The 14597-nt window shown below is 40.4% G+C and overlaps 1 protein-coding gene and 1 long non-coding RNA gene across 3 annotated transcripts in view; one reads left to right on the top strand and one right to left on the bottom strand.

The window, feature by feature from the left end:
• Window positions 1-14597, top strand: part of LOC6493998 (5-hydroxytryptamine receptor 2A) — a 66158-nt gene that overhangs the window by 47420 nt on the left and 4141 nt on the right. The window contains exons 6-9 of the mRNA XM_001961131.4: window positions 2458-2647; window positions 2703-2840; window positions 7812-8057; window positions 13609-14505. Of these exons, the coding sequence (XP_001961167.1) occupies window positions 2458-2647; window positions 2703-2840; window positions 7812-8057; window positions 13609-14505 (1471 nt within the window). The remainder of the gene's footprint in view (window positions 1-2457; window positions 2648-2702; window positions 2841-7811; window positions 8058-13608; window positions 14506-14597) is intronic.
• Window positions 7616-13193, bottom strand: LOC26513987. 2 transcript variants are annotated; one of them, XR_006507314.1, is made up of 4 exons: window positions 13082-13193; window positions 9030-9108; window positions 8723-8950; window positions 7616-8065 (listed from the first exon to the last, which is right to left on the bottom strand). It is a non-coding gene; the product is annotated as an uncharacterized LOC26513987 (long non-coding RNA). The 2 variants fall into 2 exon arrangements; XR_001408791.3 differs by having other exon boundaries at window positions 8723-8953; window positions 13082-13189.

Below are 14597 nucleotides of genomic sequence, written 5' to 3'. Positions count from 1 at the left end.
AATGTGTAGATAAATATTGACTGTCACCACATGACAATAAATGATAATTTTTATTTATTATGAACACCTTAAAATAGCAATTTAGTAGCTATTGTTCTAATTGCATTTGCGGCCATTTTTAAGTGGCATTATGCCACAAAAAGATTGAAAAGTTATAAAGGATTAAGTAGATAATTATTTGAAAGCCACATGATAATCACGGGAAAAAGCATGACACTTAAAATAATGAAGCATATTCCTAGCAAAAAGCTGGGAGTGCTTCACTTGACAACACCCAGTCTTTTTAGATAGATTTTTGTTCAACTTTTCTCTTTTAAATTGAAAGAGTAATGACTTTTTTGTGAGCTAGGCGCGAATTTTTGAAATGCATTAAAAAGTGTTACACTCGAGTGCCGCACATTTATCACACACACCCTTAGACATGGTAGAGCTCAGTGGAGGGGCATAATGGAAAAATCGCATTTAAATTGTTGGGCTCACAAATAAATTGTTATAATTCATCACTCAGGCCAACTCGGTGACGAACAGCGCCAGACACTCTTGTCGCAAATTGATTGACTTCAATTGAATTGAATTTTAATGGCAGAGAGACCATGAGCCGGAGCCTGGAATATTTCATCCTATATAAAATATTATTATCCGTTCGTATCGTATGAGTCATATAAATTGCAGACCCGACCAGGCTTTGACAAAAGCATGACAGACATTTTATTAGGTTTCGCTATTAATTTGCATGGATTTTTCATTGCGTATGCACGCAGCACCGTGTCCTTTCAAAAGGTCTATTCAGTAAATAAATATGTAATGTATTCAAATACGTATATATGTATGTATGTACATTTTCGCGGAGCAGTGACAGCGAAATCACAAAATTCCATTAATTTTAAGCAGTCAATCAAAATAGGCAACTTGAAGTCGATTATATTATGCTAATGACCCTTAGGCTGACTTCTAGATGAGGAGCAAGCTTATATATATATGTATTTTACGGTGAGGTAGTTGGTCCATCCAACAGTCCATTATAGTGAATTGCACTATAATTCATTATGTGGCATGACCCCATGGCGTATGCGTGATAAGCGTGGAGACACTCAGTCAGTCCGATCGGAACTAAACAGGTCCAAAGCGTGGTTTTAAGCGGCTTTTATTAAGTGACACTTGATTGGTTTCACTCACGCATAGCCAAATATTTATAAAGCTGTCGTTTAAGTGCCCAATTGTAGACAAATTAAATTATGCTCTATGGCCGCAATGGCACTTGGCATCGGTTTACCCTTGCCACATACCACATGCCACTTGCCTCTTGCCACATCTCCGCCACGACTCTGTGCATACATACATAGATACTATCTATCCAACCATGGCTCATTTCGAGTGCTTTGTCAACTCATTTAATTGTTGATTTCATCTTACACAACAACACACAGGCACACACGGACTCTACCAGACTCGACCTCCTCGACAAGCCAAAATAATATTTGTTTATGCAAATTGCATTTAATTAATACATAAACACATGCCTGCCCCAGCCACGGCTTCATTTTAAACTTTAAAGCATTGTGGATGACACTTCACTTTGCGGTCAATGCGTGGCATGGGTTCTCTAAGAAATGCGAAATTTCATAAAATGCGGTTGGTTGCCGCTAATGCTGATAAGAGCCGCTTAGGAAGATTCCTCAGAATTTAAGCGGAGAGTGGAGAGAGATTCTATTGAACTGATTACAAAATTATTCATTACAATCTTACTAAAGGTGCTCCATTTTCGTTCAAATTTATACTCCATGACCGCCTGTCCGTTTCTTTGTTTCTAACAAAACTAATTTTTCTTTTTTGAAGCTACCGACATTACATTTTACCCATCGGCTATCTGATATTCATTTTGGTGACGAAAATAATATTATATAAGTAACAAAAGTACACGTTACAAAATATTCTACCACGTTACGTTTCACAAAGAATCTTCGTTATATTGTTATTCTTGCGCGTGCCGAATAAGAATATATTTTAATTTGGTTTTCCGCTTTTATGAAACCAATTTTATGAATCAAAATACATTTTTCATTATACTCAAAATTCGCCCAGAGTTAGTTCGCCTAATTTTTGGATCCCTTAGATGATCTAATGTTACCTTTCTATTGGTGTTAAATTTATTAAGATCAATTTACTTTCGTAAGGTTCAATTTACGTGGACATGATGATAAGCTTCGGCTCTGTCCATTATTATGTTATTCTTATTCTAATATATTGATAAGAGCGAATTCCTTTGAAACTGAATTAATATGGTCTAATGGTCTTTAGAATAAAAACTACAAAAACTATGAAAATACTTTTCTAAGAATAGCAGAATTTCTAAAAAAAAAACTGATAAAAACTCAAAACGAAATTAGTAATATATATACAATATATTGAATATTTCATTAATTAATTTATTACATTTTTTATTTATTTGAATTCCAGTTACTGGGCAGTGACCAATATTGACTACATCCATTCAAGGACCAGCAATCGTGTCTTTATGATGATTTTCTGCGTTTGGACTGCGGCAGTGATTGTATCCTTGGCGCCACAGTTTGGCTGGAAGGATCCTGACTATTTACAACGAATCGAGCAGCAGAAGTGCATGGTCTCCCAGGATGTCTCTTATCAGGTGAGACCATCTATTGATTCTATATCAAACGGAAAGTTCATACTTTCGGTCACAGGTGTTTGCCACTTGTTGCACTTTTTATGTGCCACTGTTGGTCATACTGGCGCTTTACTGGAAAATCTACCAAACGGCCCGGAAGCGCATCCACCGTCGTCGTCCGCGGCCCGTCGATGGAGCGGTCAACAATAATCAGGTGGGTCATTAGAAGTGAATGAAATTTCTCAACAGAACTCTTAAAAAGACAATCGAAATATTGCTAATATTTTGCTTTTAACTTCCATAAGGACTTATTTAAATTTCGTCATGGCCTTGAATTTAATATTTACCTATTAATAAAAAATAGTAAAAAATATTAATTTTACTAGTTGCAGCAAAACCTTAAAGTAACTAATTAAATACTAAGACAATGTTAATAGAATACACCCTACATTACCCCCGTATCATCTCACATCCCCCATCCAAATATCGACGACCAATGCAATTATGCACTCGAATGGAATACGCCTCTCCGTGACCAACAAACCACACACTGCGCCTCTTGAACCCTGACCCTCGGCCAGGTCCACCCAAAACCCCACCACAAGTTCTCAGCCAGAGACAAGGGTCAGTCAGTCAAAGGCCAAACCGCAGGCAACGTTTTCGAAAATGTCTATGCACATGACTTGAGGCCGTTGGAAATTATGGGGTCCAATTTAAATATGCATAACATGACCTCACGACCAAAAGGGATTGGTCTGTGTAATTAAGTTGTATCATCCGATGTGATGAAATATGCATTGCAAAGGATATTTGGTATTCCTACCTATCCGAGCAGGAAGGTCAAGTAGAAGATGGCTTACGTAAAGCATACGCCACGTGGACATTAAAGCCTTTTTGTCTGAAAGCTGAGCGATAAGTGGCCGTCCTGGAAGCATCAGCTTGTCCTAACTCGCCTGTCTCTTTGTGTGTATCGTATGTTTGAAGCTTTCTGTTAGAATAAGTTTCTCCCCTAATGTGGCAGCTGGTCAAACTAAAACACACAGGATGTTTCCTCGAAAAGCCTGGACAAATTGCCATTTTCTTGTCTCCGTTTTTATTTTTTGGAAAAAGTTGTTTATCAACGAAATTAAAAACTAATTCTTTCTCAAAGAATCTCGCACGTAACTTTTCCTTCTCTAATTTCGTGATAGAGTACCAATAACTTGATGTAACTCCGTATTTTATCCACCTTTCCCTTGTTTTTCTTCACTTAATCCAGGCTTTTTATACACCCCCATGTGTGTATATTTTCTTTTTCGAATCTGGGCCTGACCTGCCGGAAAGTTGCTACTTAACTTAAGCTTAGTACTTACTAAATTGAAAATGACCATTTGACGTAGAAATGTTTGCAACCACTTACCAACACATGTGAGCTTTTTGAGACACACTTGTGGCTACAATAATAGTTACTCTACTCTACTCTAAAAAAAAACCAAAATCATTCTTAGGTAATTCTTAGAAAATATCTTCTAAAATCCTCTTCAACTTCAAAATCAATTAATATTCCACTCACCAATGTTATTGCGACCGCAACTGTGTGGAGACACGTGTGTGTAGAAGCTGGCAAAAAGTCATTGGAATCACAAATTCAATGCGCAAACAAGACAAGTTGTCCACTATTTGCCAATCGTACACATGTCCCGGCCCATGTCCTGCCCCGATGTCCTGTCCTGATATCCTTCTCTCTGATGTCCTGCTCCGATGTCCGGCCCAATCTAGCCTCACATGCGTGCTTTAGTTACATGTCAACACACTTACCCGCACACTGAGGCGCACACACCAAACACCCAACACCGAACACCCATTACCCATCACCTCACTCCCAGGCCCACATCCACGGCTCCACATCCATTTAGTCGCACTCACTCCCTGACCTGCTTGTTGATTTTAGAATATATTTACCCAGCACACACACACACTGACTCTCATTTGAAATATCCTTTACACCAGTCCTGCGAACTAGAGGATCGAGTTAAAGCTATTTTTTAAACTCCCCTGAGATTTTTCTAATCAGAGTCACGTGGAGGGAAACCTTTATTTAATTGGGAAAATTGTACTTTAATGAATAAAATGATTTTCAGGATTAAAATAGTAAGAGAATAATTTCATCGACTTTTTCTGGGAAAACCACACAACTCTCGTTGCTATTCATTGGCTTATATTATTTCTTCTTTGAAAACTAAATGCTTTTCACATTGAAAATTGCTTTCCGGCTCCTTGACGAGGGTGCATGGAAAGGTATCCTTTCCTTCCCATCCCGCTGTGGATCTGGATCTGGACTGTTTTTTTTTATAGGGATTTCACCAGCGAATATAATCGCAATAATAATAATAATTGTATTTGAATTCCCCATTTATGGTGGACAAATTGCCAAATTGCCATTGGAAAAAATAATGTGGGTTAAATTATTGAAATTCTGGTAGTATTTTAAAGAGATATTTAGTAATTGGGGGCGATTAACAATCCATTGATTGTGCAATTAATGACGGGGAAGGAAATGCAATTAAAGGAAGCAGGTATAAAAATTCGGATATTGGCATTATGAACAGCTTGTTGGCGAACAAATGTTATTAATAGTCCAACATCGAAGGACACCCAAATGCCTGCGGCTCCATACAGAGCGCCATACATACATGAACAGGCTCTGAATTCAGTGGACCACCATCACAATTACATTCACAACAACATCTCGAATTGATTGCGCCAGATATTGACACTATTTTCATGGCCAAACATAAGACAAAACATTCGAGAAGGCGGCTTGAGTGAAAAGCATATTTGGCCAACTCGCCATCTGCGACTCAAGGAGACGTGTTTGTCCTTCTCGAAAAAGAAAGCTCCTGCCACTATGGTCGGAAAACTAGACAACAAAGTAACGACAAAGATATGGCAAATAAAATCTAATCTGTGCATACACAGCCACACATAATATTTTAAAGCTTATTTAAAGCTAAAACTTAATTTATGCTCATTGCCAAGAATCAAATGTAGTCTATGTATATTAGGGCCATTAATGATTTTCAGTTTGTGTATTTGATTTGAGTTTATTTATGGCGGATTTATTTTAATTTTAGCCTCACAGGCACCCTGAAGCCAGTGGTGCCATGGGCCCTATGGCCTGTTCTAGCCATAAATTTTGCTGCCCAGTGTAGTTAATACCAGGACATTCTTGTCACACTCAGGACCAACATAAATCGCATGAAAACACATTATTGAATACACACACACACACACAACCATACACGCAGACACTCGTGCGTTCTTTTTCGGAAGCTGAACACATGTCCTGGCAAGAAAAACAATTAAATAAGAAAACAATTTACATAAATTAGCCAAAGTGCCAGAAATGGCTAAAAGGACGAGGGCAGACAGGCTGAGTGTATCGTTTATGCGAGCGCTTAAATACACACTGGCGCAAAAGCAAAAACTGAAACTGAGGCGGCCAAAACGGAAACGGGCCAAAAGAAACTTGGCTGACAGCACATCTGCATAAAATTCGCATTGAGCTGAGGTTATCCATATCCTTATCGTTATTGCCAAGCTGCTGAAAAGAGAGCGAGCGAGTCCTTGGTATTTAAGTGAGTACCAGATACTTTAGTTTTTTTCCGACTTCGAGTGACAGCAATTCCCCGTGGAAAAGTTGCCAGGCAATTGTTTCCCTAATGCTCCTTTCAAGGCATCGACAATAATGGTTTTTCCCTGGCCTAGATTATACCTACAGGATATACACTCTATGTTTGTGCGGAAAATCAATGGAACAAGGAGCAATTGAAATTTCACACCACCCAGGTTAGACAGAGTTTCCGGTTAAGAAAATTCAGCAGAATATCTCGGCTAGCGCCGGTGGTCTGTTATTTATTAATTTCGGACAGACTTCAGTTTCCCTCCCGCGGGGGATATCTCATTTCACTGGCCACCCCCCTGCCAACCCCTCCGCTTTGATGGTGCGTCTAATTAAGCTTAAACTCTTTAATATTTAATAAGCCATCTGACCGACACGCTGGCCCTCAAAGCAAACTACTAGTACTGGTGGCATCCAGTGGTGCTTCGTCAACCCGCAGGATACTTGAGAAGAACTTTCCTGCAAAATGAAGGTCAGGCATGCGTGGGAGCTGTAAACCCATTTAATACTATTTGCGCAAATATTCACACCATTTTGTAGTGCCGGTTCGAGCGTCGAACCCTTTTTCCGCACACGAGGGCCAAATCAGCATAATTTTATTTATTTAAAGCAATATCGACTTGCCGAAGGGTCAGCAGTCGACAAAGATGACGAGGCAAGGCGGATGGCAAAGGGTTCGACTACTCAATTACTTTAATTTGGTGGGATTGAAGGCGACAAAATACCCAAAAAAACATTGGAAAAACATCGAACTTGGCCTACACTGTCAATGGGTGGTATAAATTCTAAAAAAAAATTAGCTAATTATAAAATAATTTAAAAAAAGAGACAAATATCTAAAGACATGTCCTTTTGTTCCAAGAATATTTTTTATTTTTTCTTTTGATTTATTCCCAAAATAGAAAGTTCATCGTCCTCCAAAAAAATACAAACTGAATACACTACCCTTACAGGATACTTAAAAAAAAGGATACGCGGCTGAGAACAAAAAATCAAAGGGGTCAAGCGCTGGGAGCAGTCAAACGTGAAATTTATTTTGAGTCTGCCGGCAGGATAGCCTCGTGGGTGGCAGGATACTTGCTCCTGGGTGACTGGCTGACTGGGTGACTGTTACAAATACACACAATTTATTTACGGGACGCAACCCACTTACATATGCATATGGTAGCAAGAGAACAATAATGCGGACACAAAAAAGAGGATCGGATCGGATGGGATCCTTCGGTTCGACTTCAACTTTCCCGTTTTTTTTGCCCCAATTTTTTTTTTAGATATGCGTACAAATTGCGGTTTATTGAAGCGTAAGGCAGCACAAAAAGTCGAAAATGTAAATTTTGGTTCGGCTCTGGCCGGCCGGCCTTTGTTATTCATTTTAATGCTGTGCGAAGAAGTATGAATTTAATTCGAAGCCATGCACACGGGTCAAAGGCGAAAAATCAATGCAGATACAACTAGAAAACTTTATCGCCCAGATACTCTAGCCACCTCTCACTCTTCCCGTTTGCATCTGTCTCTCTCTTTCAGCCGGACGGAGGTGCGGCAACAGATACGAAACTTAATCGACTGCGTCTACGCCTTGGCAGATTCTCCACGGCCAAGACCAAGGCCGGAAGCACTGGTGGAGCCGGAGCCGGTGCCGGTGCTGGAGCCGGATCCGGGGGCAGGGCTCTGGGCCTCGTCGACGGCAACTCAACAAACACGGTCAACACCGTCGAGGACACCGAGTTCAGCAGCTCGAATGTGGACAGCAAGAGTCGGGCCGGCATCGAGGTATGTGTCTGCATCAAAAGAAAAAGTTTTAATTAAAAGTTAAATTGCATAATTTAATTTTTAAAAGTTGTCCCTTTGTTCGTATACAAATTTTTATATTTACAAAAAACACCTTCCAAATTGATTACTTTATAAAATAATACAACAGTATACATTACTTAATAAGTAAATATTTATTTAAAAATATGTCTTATATTTATCACAAATTTGTGATAAAGTAAAAATCACACTAAAGATTAAATTAAACTGTTGGGATTAATTCATTAGTTTAATATTGAATATTAAAAACATGCTTTGAAACCATTCCTATAAACACCACAGCTCTTGTCCCCCTAGACACCAAAAACGGAAAAGTGAAAAGTTTCTTGAAGTGCACCTTTTGAACCAACAATGCGCATTTTTGGGTTTAAACCAAATTTCATAACGCCTGACATGTGCCCAACGATCTGAGCCGAGGCTTTGCTTCCTGTTCCCTGAATGCACACGCACTCCGGCAGCCCCAGCAGCCCCACCAGCCCCGGCACACTCGAAAATACGGACAGATACGAATCCGGATACTGGAGAGCAGATAGGCTGACCAGAAATAAACCCAACCGTAGAGTTCAGCTCATTTCCCTCTTTATTATGAAACTCCCACTACCATATGCCCTTTGCCAGACTCTCACCTTTGGGGATTTTGAAATGATTTTTCCTCTTGGCTACCTTTTCAGAGTGTTGTTTTCAGGGCCATTCTCCAGCATCCCGTTCCCCTTTCTTTTTCCCGGCTAATGTCTCATTAGGCCAGCTGGCATCGCAGCAATATGCACTTGAGAATTCCTGGGGCGACATTTGTTGATAATGACCCCAGGCCTTGAGGGTGCGGAAATACCTTTTCTCCGACTTTCTGGGACGAACTTCTGGAGGTGTGCTTAAATTATGCAGACATCTAGGCAAGAGATTGAACAGTCTCGGAAGATAATCCTTTATACTCACCCAGCAGTGGAATTCATCATTCTTTAAATTTTAATTTTTAATTGGCATTCAAATATCCGAATAACACCTCTTCATAAACCTATCAATTAGGAAATTAATGTCCAATTGGTAATTGTAACGGCCGCCTTGAGTGCTGGACTAAGAAACCGGCGCCCTCAAGGATAAATCCAGGCAATCCTGGAGAATTACCCTCGACTCGACCAAATGTCAGCGATAAAGTGCAGGCAAAGCTTACGGTTTATTGGGGGAGGAAAGGCCTAAATGGCAAAGCGGCCGAAGAGGGGAAACCAAGCTCCAAAATTTGTATTTAGCCGCATTTTATGTACTTCAATTTTCGGCCAGCGATTTTATGGCTGAAAAATAATCCGAGCTGGGCCACACATTCAATAATAACACACATTAAAGCGAAGGGGCGAAAGCAAGTCATAAAAGAGCAGAGACCGAATAAATCGCTTCAGCGTTTTGTTTGCATTGCTACAGGCCGGGGCCAATACCTTTTGGACTACTAGTCGAAACGAGGTGGCAAAGCACAGGCGACTCGATTGGTCAAAGGTCACGGGGGACCGGCGCAAGGGAAGGACTGGAAACAGAAACAGAAACAGAATCAGAGACAGAGGTCAAAGGAGGCGTGCCAGGCGAAATCGCCAGGTTCGTGCCGGTTAAGTAATAGCAAAGTCAAATATAAGCTGTGACAAGGATACGCTTTCGTTTTCCCCCGACAGGAGACAAAAGCAAAGGGAATTCGGCGGAGAGAGATTCAAATGAAAACAGGAAATGGTCGGATAGTAACCGAAGTAGCAAATGCTCTATCCTTGATATTTTTTGTTGTTTAATTTATACTTTTATCTCACTTTTTTCAACCAATTCAAGGATAATAATAATATTAAAAAAAAGAATAATATGAAAAACTGATTCGATGAAACAAGATACTTTCTGTAAGGATATGAAAACAAAACAGCAACAGGAGTGTATGAGGTCGGGCTTGGGGCCTTTGGCTTCTTGACCCGTGGATTCCAATTGCGATTCAGATTCAGATTCTGGGCCGCCTAACAAGGCACTCAATACGCTTGAGTAATTGAGGAAAATATGTTGATGGCTTATGGCTAACAGCTTTCGTTTCCATTCGCTTGGCCAGAATCCTCCCGCTCCAAAAAGGCTTCTCGCAGTCTTGGCTCCGAGATTAAATATTTACTCGGGAATGGCTACCACACACACACACACCTCCAGTGCTTCCTTTTTTTCTTCTTTGGGCCACTGCCCCTTCCAGTCACTCCTGGGCAAATAAGTGGACAGCCAAATAAATAAACAAACACCGACACACCCGCACTCACACTCACTCGCACGCAAGCCCCCAAGCAAATATATAAATTTATTATTGTAGTTGTGTGTGCGTTAAATATGACCAGAAAGTCCCCAGCTTATTCAAACAGAAAAATAAAATATCATACATAAGAATATATTGAAAAAAGCATAGGAAAATAGCATTTCTTTCCTGGCTCCGGCTAGTTTTCCAACTTTATGATACTCGGTACTCTATTCTTGCACTTCACAAAGCTTTTATTTCATAAAACTTTCTTTTAAAAAAAAAAAATTCATTCTAAAAACTAAAAATAATAGAAGTTCTCATACAAAATCTCATACCTCTATCTCTTATACATAGTCAATGATATCCTCTCAATCTTATAGACAAACGGACTGACGGACTTATATCTACGGTAGCTATATCTACTTGATGTCTACTTGTTGATGCTGATGAAGAATATTTCGAATTCCCGCAAAGTTTTTATATTTTCAATTTCCAATTTATATAAAATACATATGTTGTTCAAACTTCTGCCAAATATTATAACTAAAAACGCTTTAATTTCACAAATATTTCAAAAAATATAAGTTTATATATATAAGTTATATATAAGATATGTATAAGTTTATCATTCTACCCTTTATAAATTCGCACGGATCCTTTTACTCCATTTACGAGTGCCGGGTATAAATACACAAGAAGAGAGAATACAAAATGGCGAAACTGAAACTATTCAACAAAGGTAGGGATTGTAGTATATTGTTGGCACCTGTATAATTACTGAAGCGAAACAAGAGGGAAAAATAATATTTCCACCGGGTGCAAATTGAAAAAAAAAGAAAGTGAAATACCTCTCGAATTGCAATCAGAGAGGAAATACTTTCCCTTTCAACTTTTATCTATATTTCGCCATTGTTCCGGAGGTATCTAAATGAAACTACAGTACTTGTTCCTCAAATAAATTAAACTACCTCCCTTTGCTTTGTTGTTGATGTGTCTTTCGGTTTGGCTTCAATTTGCTTTGCTTTTTTCTCGTTGGATGCCTGCCTGGCTCCTCGCAACATAATATTAAAAATGCTGGGGGCAGGAATTGAATCAAAATCGAATTGTTTGTTTGGATTTGGGCCATGACAAAGACACCCGCCCATCCACACACGTGTCCACTGCACAGTGGTCACTCTTTTGTTACTTTGTATTTCTGCACAATTGGCCAAAGTCCATTGAATTTGATAGGAGCTTGGCTCTCCTTACGGAGATTTATCCTGCATTGTCCTTTGTTCCCGTAACCGGAATGGCTACGGGTTTTTACATTGTCGAATTTGAATGTCCTTACTGAGACACAAATTACATGCGCTCCCCCCACAATATGTTTCATAATTTATGGCAGCATTACAGTCATAAAATTCATTTGGTCAGCCCATTAATTGAACTTGGCTTATTTTTCCCGAAAAAGGCGATGGCCCAAAGTAAAAGGCTATAAAAAAGTAAAAGATTAAATTCGTGACAGTGAGAAATATCAAATAAATAACGAAAAATTAAGGATCCAGCGAATAAAAGCGAACTATCGCATTCTGCTCTCCAGCCCATCCCTAGCTTTATGCCCCCAGAAATAGCGGCAGCTGCAAAGTAGACACAATTTATCACACGTAAAGTTCAGTTTAGCACTTTGCGGCCACTTCCGCTCGGAGCACACCTACGGCCCGGCTCAAATTACAGGTGATTATGGGAATTTTAGTGCTAGACAAGCCGTTAGCAGGACCCGGCTCCTGCCCAAAAATGTATGAACAAGGTACATCCGACAAATTGGCCAGCAGACTAGCAGCCTTTCCGACTGGCTAAGGTCTGATAAAAATGACGGTAATGGGGAACGCTTGGCGGTTGGGAGGGGCAAGAACCACCAAATGGCCAACGAGCTTAACGAAAGTAAATATTTACACACTGATTTTATTCATTTACCAAAATTTATGGCCCCAACGCCATCAAAATTGACGAGCAGTATATAAATTTATGAATGCAATGCTGCTATTGCTACTGATTTAAAATGCTAATTCAGAGGAAGCAATTCAATGAAGCCGACCAAAACCCGTTGTACTGTAATCATTTTGAGGTTGTAATTGAGAACCAGAAGTATCAGAAATTTTTTCCGGCCGTACAGAATTTGGATCTTAGTTTGAAAAATACAATAGGTCTTTGGCGCCAAAGGTATTCAAATTGTAAAGTAATAGCTATGTGAAGTGAAAGGTGAAACAGTATATTAGGAGGTATACTTGGTAAATACAACCCGAACTTAGCTCAGCTCGGATAGAGAATTCTCTTGAAGAAAAAAAGCACTCATAGGAAAAAAAATTCTAAGGGGCAGCCTTCATAAAAATAAAACATCAAAGGACGACTACTGTGGAGATTACAAGTCAGAATGATACCTGGTAGCCTTCTCTTCTATCCTCATACCACTATAGATTCTATTTCGAATCTGTTAGTTTATTTGGCACATTCATAAAGTAAATTCCTAAACAAGATTATGAAAATGTTGCATATTTTTGCTGCATCGAAACATGTCACTGAAAACAGTCAGCAGACAACCTTAATACAAATTCCTATAACTCCTCTCCTGGAGTTTTCTAAATATAAATTGGCCTTTGGAATAGTTGGTCCTTTTTCAAAAAAATTGCTAAACTGATGCTACAGAAAGATGCTATTTTTGGAGCTGGGAGTGGATCAAAATGACTTGGTAGTGAAGGGTAGAACTTACCTTATATACATACACCAATTTTTAAGTAGTGTTAGTTTTGTCTTGAATTGAAAAATGAAAAAATTCTGGATTTCGAGAGTTGGCAGAAAAAGCAAATTTTTACGTTTCATATAGGCTCTCTGAAAACTCTTGCCCTTTATTTCGATTTAAGATCAACGTGGTCCAATTTTTAGAGTATTATGCTCGAATTTCAATAGCCTCTATCATATTTTTTCACAGTGTTCTTCCTCTAACCTTAAATTAACTATTCTTAACCACTTGTTAAAGTAAGAACCAAATTATCTCCCTCGAGTGGTACGCAATAAGGCAGTGCCTCTTTGTATGTTGATTATAAGAGGCTATAAGTTTAGATATTCAAATAAAAAAATAAATTTAATGAGTTCCATATGCCCTAAATTATGCTAAAAAGAAGGTTTTCATAAAAGCACTAGAAAAGTATTTAAAATGTTAAGCTAATTCAAAGTCCATTTTAATTATCGCTCTTAGCCGAGGCTAGCTAATGACAGCCCTCATTGGTTTCGTTGCAGGTGCCGAGCACTTCCGGCAGCCAGATAGCCACTGTCTCGCACCTGGTTGCCCTGGCCAAACAGCAGGGCAAGGCCTCCGCTTCGTCGTCCTCAGGCGTCGCCGCCACTGCCACCGCCAAGTCTGCGTCCGCTGTCAATGGAGCGGCTGGTAGTTCGGGCAAGCAGAATGGTAAGGCGAACGAGGAACTGGACCAGGAGGGCATGGCAGCCACAACCGCAACATCAGCAATGCCAACACCAAATGACACCGAAGGCGGCGAGGAGCATGACGACATGGAGGTGGAGGACCAGTGCAAGACCAACGGGGTGGAGGTGTTGGAGGACCCGCAGCTGCAACAGCAGCTCGAACAAGTGCAGCAGTTGCAGAAATCGGCCAAAGCCGGGGGTGGTGGCGGGGCCAGTACGTCGAATGCTACCACAATTACGTCGATATCGGCTCTGTCGCCGCAGACGCCCACCTCACCGCCAGTGGCTCCGATGGCTACAGTGGTCCCCTCCGCCGGTCCGATGACGGCTAAAACCAGCACGCTGACGAGCTGCAACCAGGCGCATCCGCTCTGCGAATCCACCAGTCCTGCCCCCCTAACCCCAGAGTCACGCCCTAAGCAGCTGCAGCAGCAGCAGCAACTGCCACATCCGCATCAGCAACAGCAGCATCAGCTGTCCAGCATCGCCAATCCCATGCAAAAGGTGAACAAGCGCAAGGAGACTCTGGAGGCGAAGCGGGAAAGAAAGGCGGCCAAGACGCTGGCCATCATCACAGGTGCCTTTGTGGTCTGCTGGCTTCCCTTCTTCGTTATGGCCCTAACGATGCCCCTCTGTGCTGCCTGTCAGATTAGCGACAGCGTGGCGTCGCTCTTCCTCTGGTTGGGATACTTCAACTCCACCCTCAACCCGGTAAGTCTTTCGACACTGGAAACATTTTATGCTGACCACTTTGGACTTAATTTCGAAAAAATAGATCTTTATTCAAATTCTTACATATTGTT

The sequence above is a fragment of the Drosophila ananassae genome, chromosome 3L, assembly GCF_017639315.1.
Source record: "Drosophila ananassae strain 14024-0371.13 chromosome 3L, ASM1763931v2, whole genome shotgun sequence".
NCBI classification, from domain to species: domain Eukaryota; kingdom Metazoa; phylum Arthropoda; class Insecta; order Diptera; family Drosophilidae; genus Drosophila; species Drosophila ananassae.
This window is presented reverse-complemented; position numbering and strand designations above follow the sequence as displayed.